Source organism: Geotrypetes seraphini, chromosome 10, assembly GCF_902459505.1.
Source record: "Geotrypetes seraphini chromosome 10, aGeoSer1.1, whole genome shotgun sequence".
In the NCBI taxonomy this organism is placed as follows: domain Eukaryota; kingdom Metazoa; phylum Chordata; class Amphibia; order Gymnophiona; family Dermophiidae; genus Geotrypetes; species Geotrypetes seraphini.
The window spans coordinates 17,393,982-17,414,988 of record NC_047093.1 but is presented as its reverse complement, the minus strand read 5'-3'; the positions used below and the strand labels follow the sequence as shown (position 1 = coordinate 17,414,988).

At 40.3% G+C, this 21,007-nt stretch overlaps 1 protein-coding gene across 5 annotated transcripts in view; it reads left to right on the top strand.

The window, feature by feature from the left end:
• HELZ (helicase with zinc finger) overlaps window positions 1–21,007 on the top strand; it is a 294,520-nt gene that overhangs the window by 64,441 nt on the left and 209,072 nt on the right. For 4 of the 5 annotated variants that reach the window (XM_033960980.1, XM_033960983.1, XM_033960978.1 and 1 more), the window contains exons 3-8: window positions 2,139–2,175; window positions 6,945–7,069; window positions 11,893–11,949; window positions 12,876–12,923; window positions 14,936–14,987; window positions 16,931–17,006. In XM_033960980.1, coding sequence (XP_033816871.1) covers window positions 2,139–2,175; window positions 6,945–7,069; window positions 11,893–11,949; window positions 12,876–12,923; window positions 14,936–14,987; window positions 16,931–17,006 — 395 coding nt within the window. The remainder of the gene's footprint in view (window positions 1–2,138; window positions 2,176–6,944; window positions 7,070–11,892; window positions 11,950–12,875; window positions 12,924–14,935; window positions 14,988–16,930; window positions 17,007–21,007) is intronic. The other variant, XM_033960981.1, reaches the window with a different exon arrangement.

Sequence of the window (21,007 nt, the reverse complement as noted above, 5' to 3'; positions counted from 1 at the left end):
GGAGAGGTCATCACATACACACAGCTAAGACACAAGAAATTTTATTTTTCACACCAGCCTGAACCTGTCTCTTCTCAGGGTCAGGAAACAAGTTATACTTTCCTTAACAGAAATACAGTAAACTTCTGTTACCACACTGTCCTTCTTGTTTCACTGTTTGCCTCACACTTTAGCAGAGTCCACAACTTTAATATCATTGGATTATCTCAGCCATGCAAAGAATGTTCCTGTCGCTTAACAGTCTCTCTCACACTCCACTTCTTCCCAGGGCTGCTTTCCAGCCCATGGCTAGGGAAGGCTTTTCTTTCCAGTGCCACTCTGCTCCACTCAGCTTCCTTTTGTAAAATAGGCCTGACGTGGATGTTCTGTTTCTAATCTAGATTCTTTATGCAAAATCTGCAACTGAACAAGTCTTTTCTAGTAAGCTCTTTGGGTAGGATCTTAATGCATCTCCCTTCCCTAGTCAGGACATGTAGGCAGCTTTTAGTCTCTTCATTCTAACTCAAAATCCAAAGTTCACAGTTCACCATTTAGTGTCGTGCTTGTGACCAGACATTCCAAACAAATGTAAATACAGGGAATCTGACTTCCAGCAATGATACCCAGCATTAACTTGGTATCTATTCAGTTATGCAACTTCTTTTTTTGGCTCAATGCTTCCATCTTCCTTTTTAAGTAGGCATATTCTCCTGTGGAAGAACACTAATGGAGAGTCACAGCCGGCGTTATGGTGATCCTGCCCTGCTCATTTCCCAACTGTCTGTAGCAGTTTAGCTTTAAAAAAAAAAAAAAAAAAAAAGGAAATCATGCAACTGCAATTATCCTAAACCAGCTTCAGTTTCTTAGCTCAAAATACCTGAAGGCTACAAATTCTCTTTGGCTTCTTCCAGCCCTAACTTAATTTCTTCTCTAGGCTACAATAAGCCACTTAGAGCAGTGTTCTTCAACCTTTTCACACCTATGGACCGGCGGAAATAAAATAATTATTTTGTGGACTGGTGGTTAAAGAACACTGGGCTAAATCACCCATCTCCGTCCAATCTCCGCCCCAGACCCCACTCCCATAATCTCATTAACAACACATAATGGTTAACCACAAAATTAAACTACACAAAGCACACTGTATGCTTCTCAACATTTCATTCCTACCAGAACACAGATAAACCCTATGCAAATATGGGACCACAAACTGAAAGTACTAATATATACAAACAAACCCTAAGATGCAAGACTCTGCCATGCAGTACAACCCCAGAGAAAAAGAAGCAAATGCATTTCTTCCTGAACAGTGCAAAATACAAACAGTAGATGTAAATTCTCAAAATTGACACAATTCAATCACTAAATTAAAAAATAAAATCATTCCCCCTACTTTTATTGTCTCCCTCCCTCCATGGTGTGTCTTACCTTCTGGCCTGCTCCTGCCTGGCCGTTTTATGCTGCCCCCAGTGTTAAATCTTCGGGTCGGCTCCCTCTTCCTCACTGATGCAGTACACAAAGTCGTGGGCAGCGGCTCCTTGCGTGTCCCGCGCCTCATCTGGAAGCCTTCCCTTTGGCGTTGCAACGTCAGAGAGAAGGCTTCCAGTTCAGGCGTAGGATATGTGTAGGAGCCGCTACCCACAGCTTTGTGCAGTGCGGTAGTGAGGAAGAGGGAGTCGGCCCGAAGATAATGCTGCATTGATTGCACTGCGGACCGGCGGTTGAAGAACACTGTCTTGAGCCCGATGCATGTGCTGGCCCTGTGGACCGGAAGGAAATTTCTGCGGACTGGTACCAGTCTATGGACCAGCAGTTGAAGAACATTGACCTAGAGTATCTGAACATTGTGGAAATTTTGCCTAGTTACTCACAGACTCCTCACGAATTAAATGAAATCTAAAGTTGGTTCATTTGATTAAAACTATAGGCTTTGAAAAGTTATATTGGGACTAAAAATCTTTCACCTAGTAAAATATGATTTCTTCAAAGTGAATCCTGGCTAAAAGGCTCATTTTCAAAGCACTTAGATACACAATGTACCATAGGTTTCTATGGTATTTTGTGTGTCTTAAGTGCTTTGAAAATAAGCCCCCTTATGTTTACTGGTAAATGAGTTAATGAAATTTGAATAACCAGAGTTTTATTTTTTTCATTTTCAGAAAAACTATGATCAAGCAGATGAAGACTGTAGGCATGGTATGTTGAAACACTTAACATTACCAATGACTTAATTGTTAATGTTTTTTTCTAACTTCCTCTTACTTTGTACTCTCAGCTGAATTAGAGCCACAGCTGAGATCTCTGAAGATTCATGGTTATTCAGGGCTTTTCCTCTTGTTTGTACTACATCCCAACTCAATTTCAGCTCGGACATTTCAAGATGATCCCTAGATGAGGATGATATACAAGGGCTCCAGCAACCCTGCAATTATGGGCCCTAAATCCACCCATTAGGTTTCTTGAATTCTATAGCATTGTTCCACTATCTTTTGAAGGACTGGAAGACTTGAGTCAGGATTCACACTCAGATCCCTTATGACAGCAGTGCCACAGATTCAGTGGACTAGTAATTACAGTGCCATTTTTGATTTTACCCTTTTGCTATGTCAAAATCTCCTGGAAAGCATATTCTGGAATAAGTCTGTCTCTTAATCTGAGTGTTTGTGCTGGTCAACCATGAAATAGTTCACAAGGTCACTAATGTGTTAGGATGTTTGACCTAGATCTTATCTGCCCTTAAACTACTGTGTTTCCCTGAAAATAAGACCTACCCCAAAAATAAGCCCTAGCATGATTTTCTGGGTAGGTCTTAATATAAGCCCTATCCTCGAAAATAAGCCCTAGTCGCCAGCAGCAGCACTTCTGCCCCCCGCTCACCCTTCCAACTCCCTCCCATGCAAATCCCGACCGCGAGCCGAAATACCTGGAAACAAATGGCAGTGTCAGCAGCACAGGCTGGATCACGGCCTGCCCTTCTCACGCCCGGCCATTCTGTGCCGCGTTGCTGATGACATCATCAGTGATGTGGCAGAGGAACGACCGGACATGAGAAGGGCAGGTCGCGATCCAGCCTGTGCTACCAACACTGCCATTTGTTTCCAGGTATTTCGGCTCGCGGTCGTGGTTCGCATGGGAGGGAGAGCAGCGTTGAAACATTTAGTGCCCCGAGCTGTGGTAGAACCCTTTATTGCAGCTTAGTAAAAGAGGGCCCAAATTGCATACAAATTGATAAGTTCAAGAATTTTGACTCCTCAAAATGATCTACAATTAAGTATAAGCTTATGTAAACTAAAAGACTTTAACCTGTTTTCTGAAGCTCAGGAATAGGTCTTTAGTTGAAAGATGCACTACATGTTTCGTATGTTAATATGTAACTTGCCCTGGATAAGGGCTGGTGAGAAATAAACAGACAAACAAAACAGCAAAGAGATGAATAAAAACCCTTAAACTACTTTTTGGTTATTTCTGTTTAAATAATCATAATGTGTATTTTTAATGGATGTACCCCAAAAAAGTATCTCTGTACTGTTGCTTGCTACTAAGAATTGAGCACTACTGTAATCGCTTATATTTTAGTAATGCATTCTTTTTATTTTTTATGTTACTTTTACACTTAATAGAATGTAACTTTTATCCATGTTCTGGTTGTCTGGTATAATTATTTTTCCCTGTAGTGCTTTTAACTTGTATACTTTTCTGCACTTTGCATGTGGATTTTAATTTAATATTCTTGTATTTATTTGAATTGTTCATTTTTATTTTGTGTATTTATGATTTAACAGCCTTACCCCAGACACAGCCTATTAAAGTGAAACGTGGCCATGTTAATAGAAATAGATATGATTTTCACCTGATAGTCTGCTTTATTAGGTTTGCTATCTTTATTGCTTGTGGACCACTGCCTTTTTCAGCTTCTGGACTTTTTCCTTTAAACTACTGCCACCCTGCTTATGGTGTCGATAATGAAATTTAGCAGTGAGGAAGTAAGAAACCCAGTGCATTGGCTCATCTCTCCTGCCGCGATAGCGATCGCCCACCCCCCCAAACCGCGGCACTTCGGGGTGAGAATCGCTGGCAGGGGAGATGCCCTGCGGCGATGTTCACCCCGAAGTGTCGTGGTTCGTGGGGTGGGCAATCACCGTCGTGGCAGGAGAGATGAGCCATTTCTCCTGCCATGAAAGTTGCAGTAAGTGGTAGGCAGGTTGCTGGGGCCGCTGAGCTGTTGCGTCCCACTTTCATAATAGTGTTAAGTCAAAACGTATAAGTGCCGATTAGGCAACCTGCCTAAACTTTTGGTTATACCTGCTGTACGCCTATGTCAAGGTCGGTGTCACCTCCCGCCCTTTCACCTCCTCTAAAAATGCCTTTTTTCGCTTTATGCGTTTAGAGGCAGGGGAAAGGGCGGGACGTCTAAAACCAGCTTTGTTTATGGGTACTTGGACGATCAGGCTTTCTGATCGTCTTATTTAGGCCACTTTTTAGACGTTTTTTTGTTTTGATTATGAGCCCCTTAGTATACAGTTTACAGGTTACAATTTGACATAATTACAGTGCAAGATTTATCATTATAAGTTTTTAATCCTGATGTGATATGTAGATCATGTGATTTATCAATGTAGCTGGAAAATGTTTACAACAGAAGAGTATTGCCAGTCAGTAAACCTTCCTTCTGTTTTCTGGCTTTTATGTCTCCCCTCCCCCCCATCCAAATTGCTTTAATTCTCACAGATTCAATGACAGTTGTTTCAAATTGGATTAATTCTGTTTAACCACCACCTCCATTTATATGCTAAACAACTTTACATACAGTCTTTCAAAACTTGAATGAGTTACATCACAAATTAAGTCATGTTGTTTGTCGGCAGCGCTATGGCAGTGGTTTTTCCTTTAGTGAATTAATGTAAAGGATAACCAAAGGCTTTATTCAGTTGAGGAAAGTGGGAGGAGACATTTCCTAGTTATGTGCTAGTATTTGCCATGTGAGCATGTGGAATGCTGCCTGGAGGGCAGTAAATACAATTATTTTATTTCATATAGGATTGTTTTATTCAAGGAATCTCCCCTAGTGTTCATTGTGCATATTCACACCAATCTTCGCCTATGCTGACGACATACAACTCCTCCACCCAATCAACACTACAAACATCTCAGACGTAAAAGATATAAACAATAAATTGGATACTATAAGTGACTGGCTCTACTTAAATAAACTTTCACTCAATATTGATAAATCCTGTGGGCTCCTCCTTCCAATCAATACATCTGAATCATTATTAGGAACAATTTCTATCAAATCTTTACCACTACAAATGGAAACCAAAATAAAACTCCTTGGCGTCATCTTTGATAGAGAGCTTACTTTCCACGACCACATAAGTTCAGTCGTAAAGAACTGCTTCTTTAAACTTCGTATCATTCGATCACTAAGTTCTGTCTTAGATACCGATTCAATCAACATTCTGATTCATTCCCTAGTCATTTCCCATTTAGACTACTGTAACACTCTTCTCAACGGACTTCCCCAAAAAGAACTACGACGACTACAATTAATACAAAACACTGCAATAAAACTTATTTACAAAAAAGGTAAATTCGAGCATGTCACTCCTCTTCTTAAAGAGGCTTCCTATCACCCACCGCATCACCTACAAAATCATCTTACTCTCCTTTAAAATCAAACTCTCTCACCAACCTTTATTTCTTGATAAACTCCTTATTCCACAATGTTCCCCTCGCACGTTAAGATCAACAGACCAAAAACTTCTCTTCATTCCATCTCTAAAAGAATTCTATTATACCCGGAAAACCAACTTTGCAGTAACTGCACCTACATTATGGAACTCTCTTCCACAATACCTCCGCGACGAACAACATTTAATCAAATTCAAGACTTGCCTAAAGACCTTCTTATTTCAGGACGCTTTCGACTGTACTTAAATCATCATTTTTCCTCCTCTTTTTTTTTTTATTTTATTTTTTTTATTTTCTTCTTTTTATTACTTTGAGTAAGTATTTGCTTCAACAACGCGCCCTTATCCCTCTCGTTCCATCCCCACCCCACTTTCTCCTTTTCATCTAAATTATGTAACTTTTCCCCTCCTCCCCCTCTTACCCTCACTCTAGTCTGTTTAGTCTTTGTCATTTACGTTCACTCCATGCTTTTTTTTTTCCTTTTTTTAATAAGCCTCTCTAAATTTTATTGTTAACCGGCCAGACATTTGTTTGATGGTCGGGATATTAAAAACTAATAAACTTGGAAACTTGGAAATGTAAACACATACTTCACAAAGAGAAATAATATTAAAGTTCGTTTCTAGAAGGGTTTTGCTGTTTGCAAAACTTAAGAATACATTTTGCAAATATACAGCAAATCAGTCTTAACTGCTATTTGCTTCAGTGTATAATTATTTTGTTTGAGTGTTGGAAATGCATCTCATAGAATGGTTTCCTTAACTGTTTGTAGTTGTTTCCATGTTATAGGGGCAACCCTTTTTGTTGTGATTTTGATTGATAGCATTTCAAGAATGCTGTTTGTAAAATGTCCATTATTTGTTAAGTGTCTTATTCTTAATAATTTGGTATTTTCCATTTTCTATGTATTTCGCTTAGAAATTTTTTTATATAAGCATTTTATCAAATTTTAAATAAACTTTAATACAAATTTTGCCTGGCACATGCTTTAAACATTTGATATGACTGACATATTTAGGCTTTGGAGGCTCATAAGCAAGCTGGAAACAATGCATTTGCTCTCCAAATTTAAATACCTGGCTATGTACAGTCTTTCATTTGCCTGTCTAATCTCTTAAGGCAGGAAAGGTTATTCATCAATTGCATATGTAGCTTGTTTTATGAAGAAGTTTTATGATTAACTTTTAAGTGTCTATTCATGTAATAGTGTATTTCACTCACTTTCATAATAGTGTTAATTGATGTGTGTATGTGGTTTTCTTTTGTAATTGCAGTTCTTGGAGAGGGACTGGCAAAGGGAGATGGCTCTTTCCATGCAGTGCTTTGCCGCATGCACATGGAAGGGAAGCTGCAAACTATATCAAATGTTCTTTCCAAATCACTGGTGGGAGAATCGTTGGTAAGCTACTCTAGCTTGCTCTGCAGTATCCGTTGCTACTTATGATTTTAGGGTTTATTGCTTCTGTTTTGCTTCTTGATCTTGAAAGGGGCTGGAGGAAGAGTGGTGAAGATTGGGAAGAAATGAATGATTGTTTGCAGTAGTGAAAAGCAGGATGTTGTGTTAGTCTGCTTTAAAAGTAACATATAGAAATAAAACTAAAATAGGAAAATAAAATGATACCTTTTTATTGGATTATCTTACTTTTCTTTATTTTATTTCCATGTATTGTGCAAAAAGCAGGGTTAGAAATAGCATGAGTGAGCTGTTTCTTACTTTCAGTTACAGTATGTCACAGGAGGGTGCAGGCAGTAAGTAAAAAAAAAAAAAAAAAAGCAGCCTTCACGGTGAGAAATAGGTGGGATTGAGCAAGGAACTGGGAGGGAAGGAGAAATAGAAAATAATCATTACCCCCCCTCCCCCGCCTTTTTACAAGCCGCGCTGCCAAGCAGTGTGACCTAAATGCCAAACCACCCATTATTCCTATGGGCGGCTTGGCAGTGGCTTGATAAAAGGGAGTGGGTAAGTTTTTACAAAATAATACAGTAAATACAAAAATATAATAGAATAATTATTTTAGATCGGATTCTCTTTCATGAGGCTTCACCAGTATTTTAGAATCTTTTTTGTTTCCAATCGTTTTATTTGTATTTAATCTGCTATTAGTAAAACATAATGCTCTTTCTAGTGCAATAGGTGTGTCATTCTGGACAATAGGAGTGCAATAGGTTATTCTCCCCATGCTTGCGAACCGTGCAGAAGGAATCCACTCCAAGTTTTAAATGGTTCCACCTACCCAGGGCTCTGCTGCCCTCTTTAGTTTTTCCTTCTCTATGGAGCAGGAGGTGTCTTTCTGATCTGCTCTGTATATTTCTTTATTATGTTTGGTATTTTTTTTGTGGGTATCGGTGTGCCAGAGCTCCCCAGATTGGGGGAGAACTCTGCCTGCATGGAGAAGAAGCAGACTTGGGTCTGTAGCCAGCAGGTTAATCTCTTGGGGACCTGTTTGGCCAGCCTGCAGAGATCTTCGTGGTGCTTGGGGTCCATGCCCCTAGTACCTTAGCTCGTCTACTGAATTGCAGGGGCTTGAGTACAGGCTGTTAGACATCCGCAGGAGGCTCAGCAAGGCTCTTCAGGGTGCTGACTACAATTTTGCCTCCCTCCTTCATGTGGGTGGTTCCACGGGAGTTGAGGATCAGTCCGGCCTTGTCCGACTGGCACACCGAAGATCTCAGCATTGGAGGAATGGCTGATCGAGGTAGCGTTTCTTCTCTCATACCCAGCTACTTCTTAGAGCTGATGTAGGCTGCAGCACCTTCAGAGCACATATCACAGTGAGTAAGGCTATTATAGCCTATGGGCAAAATCAGGGAGATATGAAAATCTTGTTTTTAAGGGTTTCTGCCATTTTTGATATGTCATTTTTGAGCTGTTTCTTAGCACTAAAACGCTGCCTTGGCAGCCATCTTGGATTTCCTGATTTCTTTTTATTTTTTCCCCAAAGTTCTCTAGAACCTTCAAATCACCTTGTTTTACCTGAAAACTGGTAGGGATGGAGTCTTTAGGCACTTTTACTCCTGATTCATGCCAGAGTTGCATTGGATAATTTCTTGAAGAGCACCCTTGCGCCGCGTGCCGTGCAGCATGTGTAGGGGAGGTGGGGGCATCCAACTTAGCCACCCCTTTGATCCCTAGGTATGGAGGCTTGTCTGCCGGGAGAACATTAATTAATTAATCAATTTTATTTATTCAATTTTCTATACCGTTCAACCAGGGGAGCTCAGAACGGTTTACATTAATTTATTCAGGTACTTTCTGTCTATTTAATGTACCTGGGGCAACTGGAGGATTAAATGACTTGTTCTTTCAAAAATACCTCTTTCTTATATTCTGTTCTTTAAATGCAAACTTTATCAGGGAGAAATGGTGATAAAAGTCCTCTTCCCCACCTTGTCTCTAATATATTTTAGTGTGTCTATTATTTCAAAAGGGGAAGGAGCCTCAGATCCCCGTGCATTGTGAAGTGTGTTAACTGAACAACCACAATAAAAAGGGAAAACTCCTCACTGGCTCCATCCCTCTCCTGCCTGATATCGTTTGTTTAATGCTAACTCACACTTTAGTATGTTAGTATATCGTGCTTATTCAAAACTTTTACAATCAAAAGCATAAGGTTAAATCAAAGAACTTAGCTCGGGCAGGGTTCAAGTTGAACTGCAGGCATATTAATTCTCCCTCTGTCTTTGCTGGTCCACTTTGCCGACGGAAGCTATCTGGCGTTTCGCTATGTGGCTGCATCAGGGAAATGGACTTCTATAAAAAACCCGGAAACAGCAGGATTAGAGCAAAAGTAAAGAAAATACTACCACCTCCAGTTCTCCGGCTTACCTCGGCGTTATTTCTCACGCTTATACAGGCAATGATGGCCGCCGCTGCGAGCTGCTTGTTTAAATAGCATCTGATGTTACAGCTGGTATCACGCTGACAGCTGATCTTACACTGCCAGCTCATCGTGGTAATGAATGTTAGAAGCCCCGAAAGGCCAGAATCATAACTAGAGCTGTTCATCTTTAGGTAAAACATGAAGGGCTGATTCTAAAAAAATAAGTGCCACTCAATTTTAGCATTTAATCCTTTAGGTTCTTCAGAGCACATACGAAATATCCATTCCTGCTCTTTCCGCATTAGAATGAGTCTGCGGACATCCCCTCTCATCATTGGTGGCACATGGTCCAAAACAAAGCATTGAAATTCTGTGGCAGCATGGCCTGCTGCTATGTAATTCTGGACTAAAGGTTCCTCAACTCTATTGCAAGCCAAGCTGCTTCGTTGTTCTTCTTTCCTAGTGCGGAAGGGTCTGGAGATTTGCCCTATATATGTTTTCAAGCAGGGACAGACAATAATATATACTACAAAAGGAGTTCCACAGGAAGTGTTATGTTTCAATGTGTATTTCTTCCCTGTTTGGGGATGGAGGAAGCTGCCTCTATGTTCTACTGTAGTTTCACATGTCTTGCATCTGCCGCATTTAGTATGTCCTCCTTCCATTGCATTGTTTCCTATTTTAATTGAGGTGTCGGATGGACATAACACCTCTTTCAAATTCTATTGGCGACGATATGATATCCTCAAATTTTTATTAATGAATGTGGAATGCAACTGTACTATAGACCAGTGTCTCTTCACGATCTTAGCAACTTCCCCTAATCCTCCCTCAAAGGTAAGTATGTATGTGGGATACCATTCTTCCCTGTTTGTTGACCTATTTTCAAGCAACAGATCCCTGTTCACATAGTAGGCTCTTGTGTGTACTGTTCTTATCACTTTTCTCTGGGTAACCCCGTTCTTCTATTTTGTGTTTCATTCCTTTCGCTTGATACTTATATGTTTCGATAGTGGAACAATTTTTTCTATATCGCAGAAACTGTGAAATAGGGAGATTGTCCTTAAGAGCTCCAGGGTGACAACTTGTGTAATACAAAAAGGTGTTCCTATCAGTTGGTTTCAAAGGAGATATCTATCAGTTTTTGTAATCTCCAAATCTAGTAAAGCTAAAGTTGTTTCATCTTTCTCCATGCTGAATTTAATGGCTGTATGGCGTTCATTCAACCATACAAAAAAATCATTAAGTTTCTCTTTGGCACTATAATAAGAAGACATCGTCGATGAAACGTGCCCATAACTTAATGTTATCTAAGAAATCATTATTTAATATCCAGCGCTCTTCAAAGGCTTTCATGTATAAATTAGCCATAGAAGGTGCCATGGTGACCCCCATGGCCACTCCCGAAATTTGCTTGAAAAAACAGCCCTCATAAATGAAGAAATTATTTTTCATTGCTAATTCACTCAATCTCACAATTACTTCAGTGGGCACTCTGCGCTCTTCTGTTCCTCTTTCCAATTCTTGTTGAATCACATGCAATGCCTCATCTTGTAGAATTACCATATAGAGAGACTTGACATCAAATGTTACCAGGTATGTGATGTTCAAAATGTCCATAACCTTTAATTTCATCAGAAAATCTGTAGAATCTTGTATGTAGGAAAAATTACTTTTAACCAAAGGAAGTAGGAAACTATCTGTGAAAATTGATAAAGGCTCAAGGAGAGACCCACGGCTTGAAACAATGAGTCTCCCCGGTGGCTTTGTTAATGTTTTATGAATCTTAGGAAGGAGATATATGACCTCCTATAGCACAATGAGGAATGTTTGAACTCCTTAAATGAATGTTTCTGATTTGTATGGTTATTCTGAAATTTGGATTGTTACATTGCAATATTTAACATGTTTATTATCTTTCAAAGTGAAACATCACTGTATTTTGAGGAGTCTCCCTGTACCCCTCCTTATGTGTAACTATATAGGGCTTTCACCTGTTTTGGTACAAACTGAAGGGTGCAGCAGAGCCCTTGGTAAAGGAGGAGGAGTTGAAAACCTGTAGTGGATTTCTTCTGCACAGCTCGTGAGCATAGTGAGAATACCTTAATGTCCAGAATGACCCACCTTTCTACTAGAAAAGATATTAGCAAAGTAAGAACTTAATCTCTTTATAAGTATTATTTATTTATTAAAATTTATGTCCTGTGTTTACAATAAACTGAAGGTAAGTAAGAATAAAAAACATTAATGAAAGGGCAGGAAAACACACAAAATACCACAAATACACTAATACCCATCTCCCTGCCCTCTTCTTCCATTATAATGACCCAAATAAATCTCTCTCTAGAGCTTCAGCTATATTCACAAAGTTTTTTTGCTTGTTTTCTTTTTCTCCTCCTAGAATGGAATGGTAACGAAGGATCTAACAAGATTAAAAACACTTCTAGCTGAAATAGAGGTAAGTAGTATGGTCCCTTTGAGCCTGTTTTTAGTTAAGGGTCTAAAGCTTTGAAAACAAATGAATAAATTACATAGCAGAGAAGCTCCAGGATTGAGAGTATTAATATGAAAAAGAAGTATGATGAAGCGAAGTACTTTTTCTTGGAGGGAGTTTTGGATTACTGATTTGGCGGCAGCTAAAACAGTGGAAAGTGGTAGACAAGCAGAAGGAAATTAAAGTAAGAAATAATTTACAACAGTTGTTGTACTGTATATACCCAAATATATACTGACCTGAATATAAACCGAGGTAACCTTTTTTCCCCACAAAAAGGAGGAAAAAAGATTGTCTCAAATATAAACCAGGGGGTGGTAATATTCAAGTGCAGTGCCCTGCCAGGATCTGCTTTCAACCTCCCTCCCCTGCCCTACCAGGCTCTGCTTCCAGCCCCCCCCAGTCCCTTTCCTTCCCTGCCAAGCTCTATATCTATCCCCCCTCCCTCACTCCTCCCCTGCTGATCTCTGTACCCTGTCCCCCCTCCTTCCTGATGCCTTACAGGCCACAACTGGGCCTACCATAAGTCCTGGTGGTCCAGCAGTGGTCCAGGACAGGAGGGAACCCTTCCATCTTCTACCCCGGCCAACTTTAAACAACTTTTTTGAAATTTTTGTAGGCATCTTTCTATAAAATTATATGGAAACATAGAAAATGAAGGCAAATAAAGACCATATGGCCTATCTAGTCTGCATAACCAGACCATCTACTATCCCCTCCCGTCCTTTAGAGATTCAGTTTACTTGTCCCAAGCTTTCTTGAATTTTCTACCACCTCCACCGAGAGGCCATTCCAAGCATTTATTACCTTTTTTGTGAAAAATTTTTTTTTTCTGAGGTTACTTCTGAATCTATCCACTTTCACCTTCTTCCTATGCCCTCTCATTCCAGAGTTTCCTTTCAATTGAAACAGACTCGCCTCATGCACATTTATGCCATGTAAGTATTAAATGTGTCTATCATATCTCCCCTCTTCCATCTATTCTCTGAAGTATACATGCATGATGAAGACCATCAATCATTTTAGTAGCTTTCCTCTGGACTGACTCCATCTTGTTTATATCTTTTTGAAGGTTTAGTCTTCAGAATTGTACACAATATTCTAAATGAGATCTCACCAGAGTCTTATACAGGGGCATATTATCTCCTTTTTTCCTACTCACCATTTCTCTATATGTACCCAAGCATCTTTCTAGCTTTTGCTGTCACCTTTTCAACCTTTTTGGTGACTTTAAGATCATCACATGCTATCACACCCAAGTCCAGCTCCTCTTTTGTGCACAAAAGTTCTTCACACCTAAACTGTACTGTTGTTTCAGATTTTTGTAGACCAAATATGTGAGACATTCTAGACAGATGGGTAATATCCCTATAGCCGCTTAGGGATATTGCCCTTCTGTCTAGAATGTCTCACCTATATACTAGAAAAGAGCTTTGCTAAAATCTAAATACATAACATAAAAACTCACTTCTATACCACAATTACTGCTAAGTTCTATGCGGGTCACAAAAGATTGTAAGTAGAAAAGATGAAAATGGAAAACAAAGCATGCCTAATTTTCAAAAGATTCTATGAAAAGGTTAGTTTTTAAAGCACATCAAAAGAGTCAACCAACATAATTAGGTAAGTCCTTATCCCATAATGCTGCTTGGAAGGACAGCAGACACTGTTGAAATCTTTTAAATTTACAACCCTTAGCAGATGGGAAAGAAAATAGTGGGTGAGATTTCCTGGAGTGCTTAGAGCTATTCTATATGATTCCAAGAGATATTCTAGGATTAAGCCTGCCAGTATCTTGAAACAGAAGCATCCAAACTTAAACAATCCGCGCTTCTAACAGTAGCCAATGTAGTTCATGATAGTAAGGTATAACATGATCATACTTCTTCAAATTCTAGATCAAGTGAACTGCTGCATTCTGTATAATGCACAATCTTTGTAGATTTTTTGGGCGCCAGCAAGAATCATGAGGTTGCAATAAACAAGTTGGCTCAAGACAAGGGATTGCACTAGCAATCGAAGCAAATTTATATCAAAGTATGCTTTAGCACTCTCCCTCTATCCCACTCTCTGGTCACCCCTGACACTCCCTCACATCCCAGCATCCCCGTCAAAGAAATTGATCAGATTTGTCAGTGTCTCTAGTGAATTCATGTTGCCTTAGGTCCTGTAATCCATTGGATTCCAAAAACTTCACTATTTTCTGTTTTAAAAACATTTCCATTAATTTACAGAAGTCACACTTACTGGCCTGTAGTTCCTACCCCTTCCTTACTTCCACTTTTGTGGAGAAGGACCACATCTGCTAGTTCTTCAGTCTTCCAGTACCACTCCTGACTCTAGGAAGCATTGAAAAGGTCAGTCAGCAGAACTTTGTATCCTCGGATGTATACCATCTGGCCCCATTGCTTTGCCCACCTTTAGCTAGCTCCTCACAAACATAGTCCATTCGGTGTCTACCCACACCTCCATCCCTATTTGTGTTTGTCTTCTGTGGTCCTGCTTCTACTAGAATATGCTCAGTTTTTTTTTCCTTTTTTATTATTAAGCACTAAATCCAAGTGTTTCAATGCCTTGATGTCTCCATTACCTCCATTTATCTTTTCCCTCTCCTACCCCTTTTCTACCAGGGTTCAAAATATGTTGGCAGACCTTATGTACTCCTTTGCCCCAACCATAGAGCCCATGATAAAGAATGCCTTGTTATTTCAAATTCTTATATAATCTGTTTCATAGAAATCAGAAAGCACTTTGCACATGAAATATCTTTAATATTTGATGTATAATGATGTCATGGTTTGCTGAGCTGATTATTGAATTGTAGATAGTAGTAATAGAACATGATGTGAATGTAATATTTTCTATAAAGCTAACAGGTTACAAGATTAATGTAAATCAAGATCAGAATATGTCTTAATTCAAAGCCTGTTCTTTTTGCCCCAAATTGCAGGCTAAAGGTTGTAAAGTACCATCACGGTATCGAGTTGAAGACTTGGAAGATGGTAAGCAAAAATGAATAAAGTTCTACTAAGTTTATTGAAAAAAAAAAAAAAAAGCTTAGAGACTGCATGTACACAAACCTATTTATTCAATGCAGTTTCCAAAATTCATCTAATCATCTTAACTAATGCTTTTAGTTCCTTCTGAAGAAGAGGTTATTTTAATCTAAGTTTGCAAGGTGAATTGAAGATCTACATCTAACTGTACAAGATGGGGTACTTGGAACCAAAGAATAATTTCCCTCTTCATTTGGTTATAAATAATGTTATCTGCACTACTGTTCTAAATGTGTGTTTCTTACCTGTACTTGCAGGCCACCTTAGCTTGAAATGCTGATAGAGGTTTTAGGGTCCCTTTTACAAAGCAGCGGTAGCGATTCTACTGCAGCAAATGCATCAAGCCCATTCAATTCCCATTTGGCTACAGTGCATTTGCCGTGGGAGAATTGCTACCATGGCTTTGTAAAAGGGGCCATTAGGGGGAAATTCTGTATAGGATGCTTGTTTCTGCAGCTGCCTAAGAAGTGGCTGTGAATCACACACTGGCATCCTATCTAAGGGACAGGTGCCCAACCTCGCCTAACCTCCCAATTCTTTAACCGGCATCCATGTCACAGGCACAGGTTAGAGAATCACGTCTGATCCCCTCTCATCAGCTGATCGTGGCAAGGGAATCCACGATCAGCTGAGTGGCTGCGGCAAGGAACCCACCTTCACCTTCCCCTCCACGGGCGAGCATGACCAGCAGGGAGGATGCCCAATTCCTCCCACTGCCACCTTTGAACCTCCCCCTCGAAGTCCCTTGGCAGGAGAGATGCTCCCTCCTGCCACCAGCCCTGTTGATCCCCCAAAACCCCGACACTCCCCAATACACTCTGACACCCCCATGACACTCCCTCACATCCCAGTATCCCCCCTGACACCCCCCAGAACCTTTAGGAGATGGTGGCAAGAGGGATGCCCACCTCTTCCAAAATAGCGAGCCTTCCACGTCCTGGTGCATTCTGGGATGCACCAGGGAGGAGCCTAAGGCTCTGATTGCCTAAGGCCCCATAAGAGGGGATGCACTGGGAGTAGCCTAACACTTCGATTGATCAGAAACCAAAGGCCACTCTCATGGGAGGGGGCCTTTGGTATCTGGCCTATCGGAATCTTAGGCCACTCCTAGTACGAGGGAGGGGAGTTGGGAAGTGTCGGGGGGGGGAATGTTGGGGTGTTCTGAGAAATATTGGGCGAGTGTCAGTTGGATGTTGGGGAATGTTGGGTGGGTGTTGGGGAATGTTGGAGAATGTTGGGTGGGTGTTGGGGAGTGTCAGGGGTTTGGGGAATTGACAGCGGCAGGAGGGAGTGGGCATTCCTCTTGCCACGGACATCGTTGGGTTCAGGGGTGGCGGTGGGAGGGAGTAAGCATCCCTCCTGCCTTGGACAGTATCATGTGGTGGTTCAGGGTTGTCGAAGGGAGGGAGTGGGCATGTTGGCCGACTTTGTGGGGGGTGAGTTCCCTCAAAGTGAGATGCCTCGATCAGCATCTATTGAAATGTAGACCAGCTCTTGTTAGCCTACATTTCAGGCACCTATTGCGGCCCTAGGGCCGCTTAAACTCGTCCAAGGCCACTTCCAGGTGAAACCAAGCCCAGTCTTGGGTGAGCTTAAGCATCCCTAGGCACCTCCCTGCACCCGTGACAGATGCTTATAGTATAGGCGGCCTGCCTTAGATTTGCATACAATGCAGTTTGGGCAAGCAGATTTATCTCTTGCATATTCATTATGGGGATTCTGAAGACCTGACTAGCTAGATATGTCCCAAGGACTGGATTGATAACCACTTCAGTATAGATATATTAATATGTTGAAGTTCAAAATGGGGCTTGCTGTTTATCTGTGGTATCTAGAGCTGAGATATCAAACACAGATATTAACAGGAACTTGCCACTTCTTATTTGTAGGGTCCCATGAAGGCTGGCAGTTCCGCCCTCCTCCTAGAGGAGTGACAAGCAGTGAAGAGTACACGTTATGTAAAAGGTAAACTGACCTCATATGCAGTATGTAATTATTAAAGTTTGGTTCACCAAGTACTTACACAAGTGTAGTCATCACTCCTTATTATGATATGCATCATAGCATTTATAGTTAATACTACCATTTGCTCTAGCACTGAAAATCATGCTGTAGTTTATGAATGATGTATTGACTTTTATGCAGTTGTCTTGACATAGGTGTATCAAAAGGATTTTAAAGGGATTTCTGTAAGTAAGTGGAAATTTACTGATGAAATAAACCCTTTAAAAAATTTCCCACCTCCCTACGCAAGGAACATTTGGTGATGCCAGGGGCATGGTTAGGGTGGACCAAGTGAGCTGTGAGATTGCCACATATTTATCTTGTATAAATGATAGAGCAAAGTATGCAAAGTTTAAAAAAAGCCCAAAGGTAACTTGATTTTCAAAGGAAACCCCATGGTGAACTTTTCTTTGAAAACTGGTAAGCACCATCATAGGGGGAGAATTTATCTTCCCATGTTTAATCCTGTTAGATAGGATTTGGGCCTGATTCTATAAATGGTGCCTATGCTAGGTGCCCTATTTGTGAACACTTAGCGACACCTAACGAAAATTTGCGCGGAACTTAATGAATGATTAATGGGTTAAATGGTGTGGTTATTGACCACACAAATTAAAAACCCATTAAAAATCAATGATTTTTTATTGATAATTAAGGTTGCGCACAGCTATCCGCACAGCGCCTAGCAACACCTAAGTTGAAGTGTCCTCCGATGTAGAGAGTGACAGGGGACAAATTTTCCCCTGTTCCCGCGGGAACTTCCTGTCCGGCAAGTTCTTTTCCTGTACCTGTCCCATTCCTGCAAGCTCCGTCCTCATCTGCACAAGCCTCAGACACTTTAAAATCATAAGTGTTCGAGGCTTGTGTGGTTAAGGCAGAGCTTACAGGAATGGGAAAGGGATAGCGACAAATCTCAAGGGTATGGGATGGGGAAATTGAGTTTCATTCTCTACTCTGATGCCTAACACTACCTACCTGAAAAGTAGGCATGGTTAGGGGCATAGAATAGACATGATAAACTTAGACATTGTTGGACATATGAGTTAGGTGCTGGTAATTAGACCAGGTAAAATCTGGCCTAATATACCAGGACCTACCTCTAAGACGCCTAACGACACTTAAGTCTGCTTAGGTGCCACTAGGAGTGATTCTATAAATAATGCTTGGAGGTTGATTGACAACTACACGAAACGATGCCATTAATAGAAATGTTTTGTCTTTCACAATATAGTAAGAAAATGTTTTGTTGAATTCATACGTTTAACAGGATGGATCTTCTCATGCAAGTTAGTTACTTCAGTGCCCAGTAAAGTAAATATTCAGTTCTCTTTCAACAATCATTCTAAATTTTAAAAATAGCTAAAATTTCATTTTTTTTGTGTACTTTCCAATTTCAGTTCTTGCCTTAACAGTGCTATAGAACCATTATATTTTATTGATATTTTCCTTGACTTTCATCTAATATAATAATAATAATAATTTTATTCTTATATACCGCCATGCATTTCGAGTTCTAGGCGGTTCACAACAATTACATTAGGATCCGCATTGACATGCCGATTTACAACAATTTATTAGATTAATATAGTCATCTTGGCAGTGATATGCATACTAAAGGTCACAGACCACATAGTTCCTTTTGGAATATAGTCCATTCTTGTTCGTGCATTCCCGATTTGCGAGTTCGCTTATCCACAGTTGCATTCATTGTGACCACTATTCGCCATTCGCACCATGTGTTGTTGTACTCGCAGACATCTGACCTTAGGAAAGAAAAACTTTGTTTCCTTTCACTTTCACGTCACGATTTTGGCTTTGCTTCCAGAAATGGCCACCAAGCATCAAGAGTGAGTTACAAGCATCTGCAGGTACAGCTCCAAAGAGAAAGAAGCATGTCATGTGTCTAAGTGACAAACTACATGTTTTAGACAGGCTGTTCTGGCAAGTCTTTCTGCTGTCATCAGTGGGTTCAATGTGAATGAATCCACAATCCAATTCATCTAGCAAAAACAGGAAGATATTTGTTGGTCTGTTCACGAAGCTGCACTAGGAAATTCCAAAACAACATCTGTGGTTCATGATCTATCAATGGAAAAGATGGAGAAGTGGCTAAATTTGTGCATAATGCAAATGGTAAATGGGAATAAAAGCACCGTGGACAGCATTATTGTCAGGAAGAAAACCAGAGACATTTCCAAAAACGTCACTAAGGGGCAGGAAAACGTGGATCCCTTTTCTGTGAGTTCAGGTTGGCTAACGCGTTTTAAAAAGCGATATGCACTTAAAAATGTAAGCCTTTCCAGGGAGGCAGGTTCAGCTGACAGTGAAGCTACTGAGGAATTTAAAATGTATCTGCTAAGTGTAATTGAAGAAAAGGGGTATGTGCCATAGCAGGTTTTACATCTAGCATATGTCCTCGATCCAGTTCTCTGGTCACTCAATCAAAAATTCAATCGATTACTAAAATTGCCTGGAAGGATTGGATGCAAGTAGGCATAAGAACATTAGCGGATGTTATTTCAAATGGGAAATTGCTTGAATTTTCATGGTTGCAACAATCTTTTGATATTTCAAAATTTCAATTTTATAAATGGTTGCAACTGAAGCAGGCTATTCAGAAAGGGTTCCCTGAGTGGCGTAATTTAAAAATTTTTTATTGCCTGCAACTCCTCTGCTTTCAGGCAGACATGCTAGGACATCAAGCCGCTAAGTGGTATAAATTAATATCTGAACTTATGAATAAAAACCCCCAAAACGCTCTTAGAGATATTTGGAGCATCGAGATTAAACAATATATTTCTGCATCTCGATGGCCACGTATTTGGTCTTGGAGGATGGAGTGTACAGCATCAGCATCTATTAGGTTCTTACCTTGATAATCTTTCTAGTAGAAAGACATACGAGTCTTGATGGCCCGCCCTGACAGATGTTTTTCCTGTGTTCGACCTTCTGCTGCCAAAAGGTCTGAAGAGTGATGAATATCCAAAAATTTTCCACAGTGTCCAAGAATGAGCCTCCTTGAGAGGAGGAGGGACCTTTTGGCTGACTTTCTTCACTAAAATAAAAAAGTGTTAACACATTGGAAGTTATGAGAGTCACATCATTGTTAGTGCCAGTTGCACTCAGGTGGGTGGTGTGTAGGGTTCCACCTTGGTTTTTTTCAGCCAGTCACTTCACTTATTTGCCATGTTTGCAGATCACTTGATTTGAAATCAGAGCAGACTCAGGCTGAGTGGAAAGTTCCCCGTCTCTCTCCTTAGTTTTCTTTTGTAGTGCTTCTCAACTGCTTTGGCACGACCTTAGGGGCACAGAGCAATGTTGGAGGAAGCAGAGCTGAAAAATGTGGATGACACCTTCTACACAAACTCGCAAGTAGAGGTGAATAGTCCATTGGTTGAAGATTTGTATGCCTTTCTACTATAAAGAAGATTATCGAGGTAAGAATCTAATCTTCCCGTAACTCCCCACCAACTTGTCTTTTTAGGACCTGGGCTTAAAAGTGCTTGAATGTGGAGATATGCTGACCTCTGTGATAAGAAAATACATCTCCTGTACACCAAAGTTTTCCTTTCCGAGGAAGGTCCCTTCCCTGTTATTGTGCAAAGACATTTATAAAACTCGCAGCATACACATGCAAATGGCACTATATATATGTGTATGACTGTTTATAAAATTACTGCCTACATATGGAAGTGGTGCTACTATACGGATGTGTTCCTGATTGGAAATGGATCTTATTTTGGCAGATTTGTTTATTAAATCGCTGGTACTCTTCAGCACTTGCCCACATACATATATATCTTCGGCTAACACTTTACTTATTTTATAAGAGGCTCAGTGGAGGGCCTTGTATAAAAATGTTTGCATACTTTTGTGCAATTTGGCTGAGATATCTTCTTTGGCAGTCAGCATAGTTTTATATGACTACCTTCGTGTGCCTACTTTTATCCATGTGGGGATTA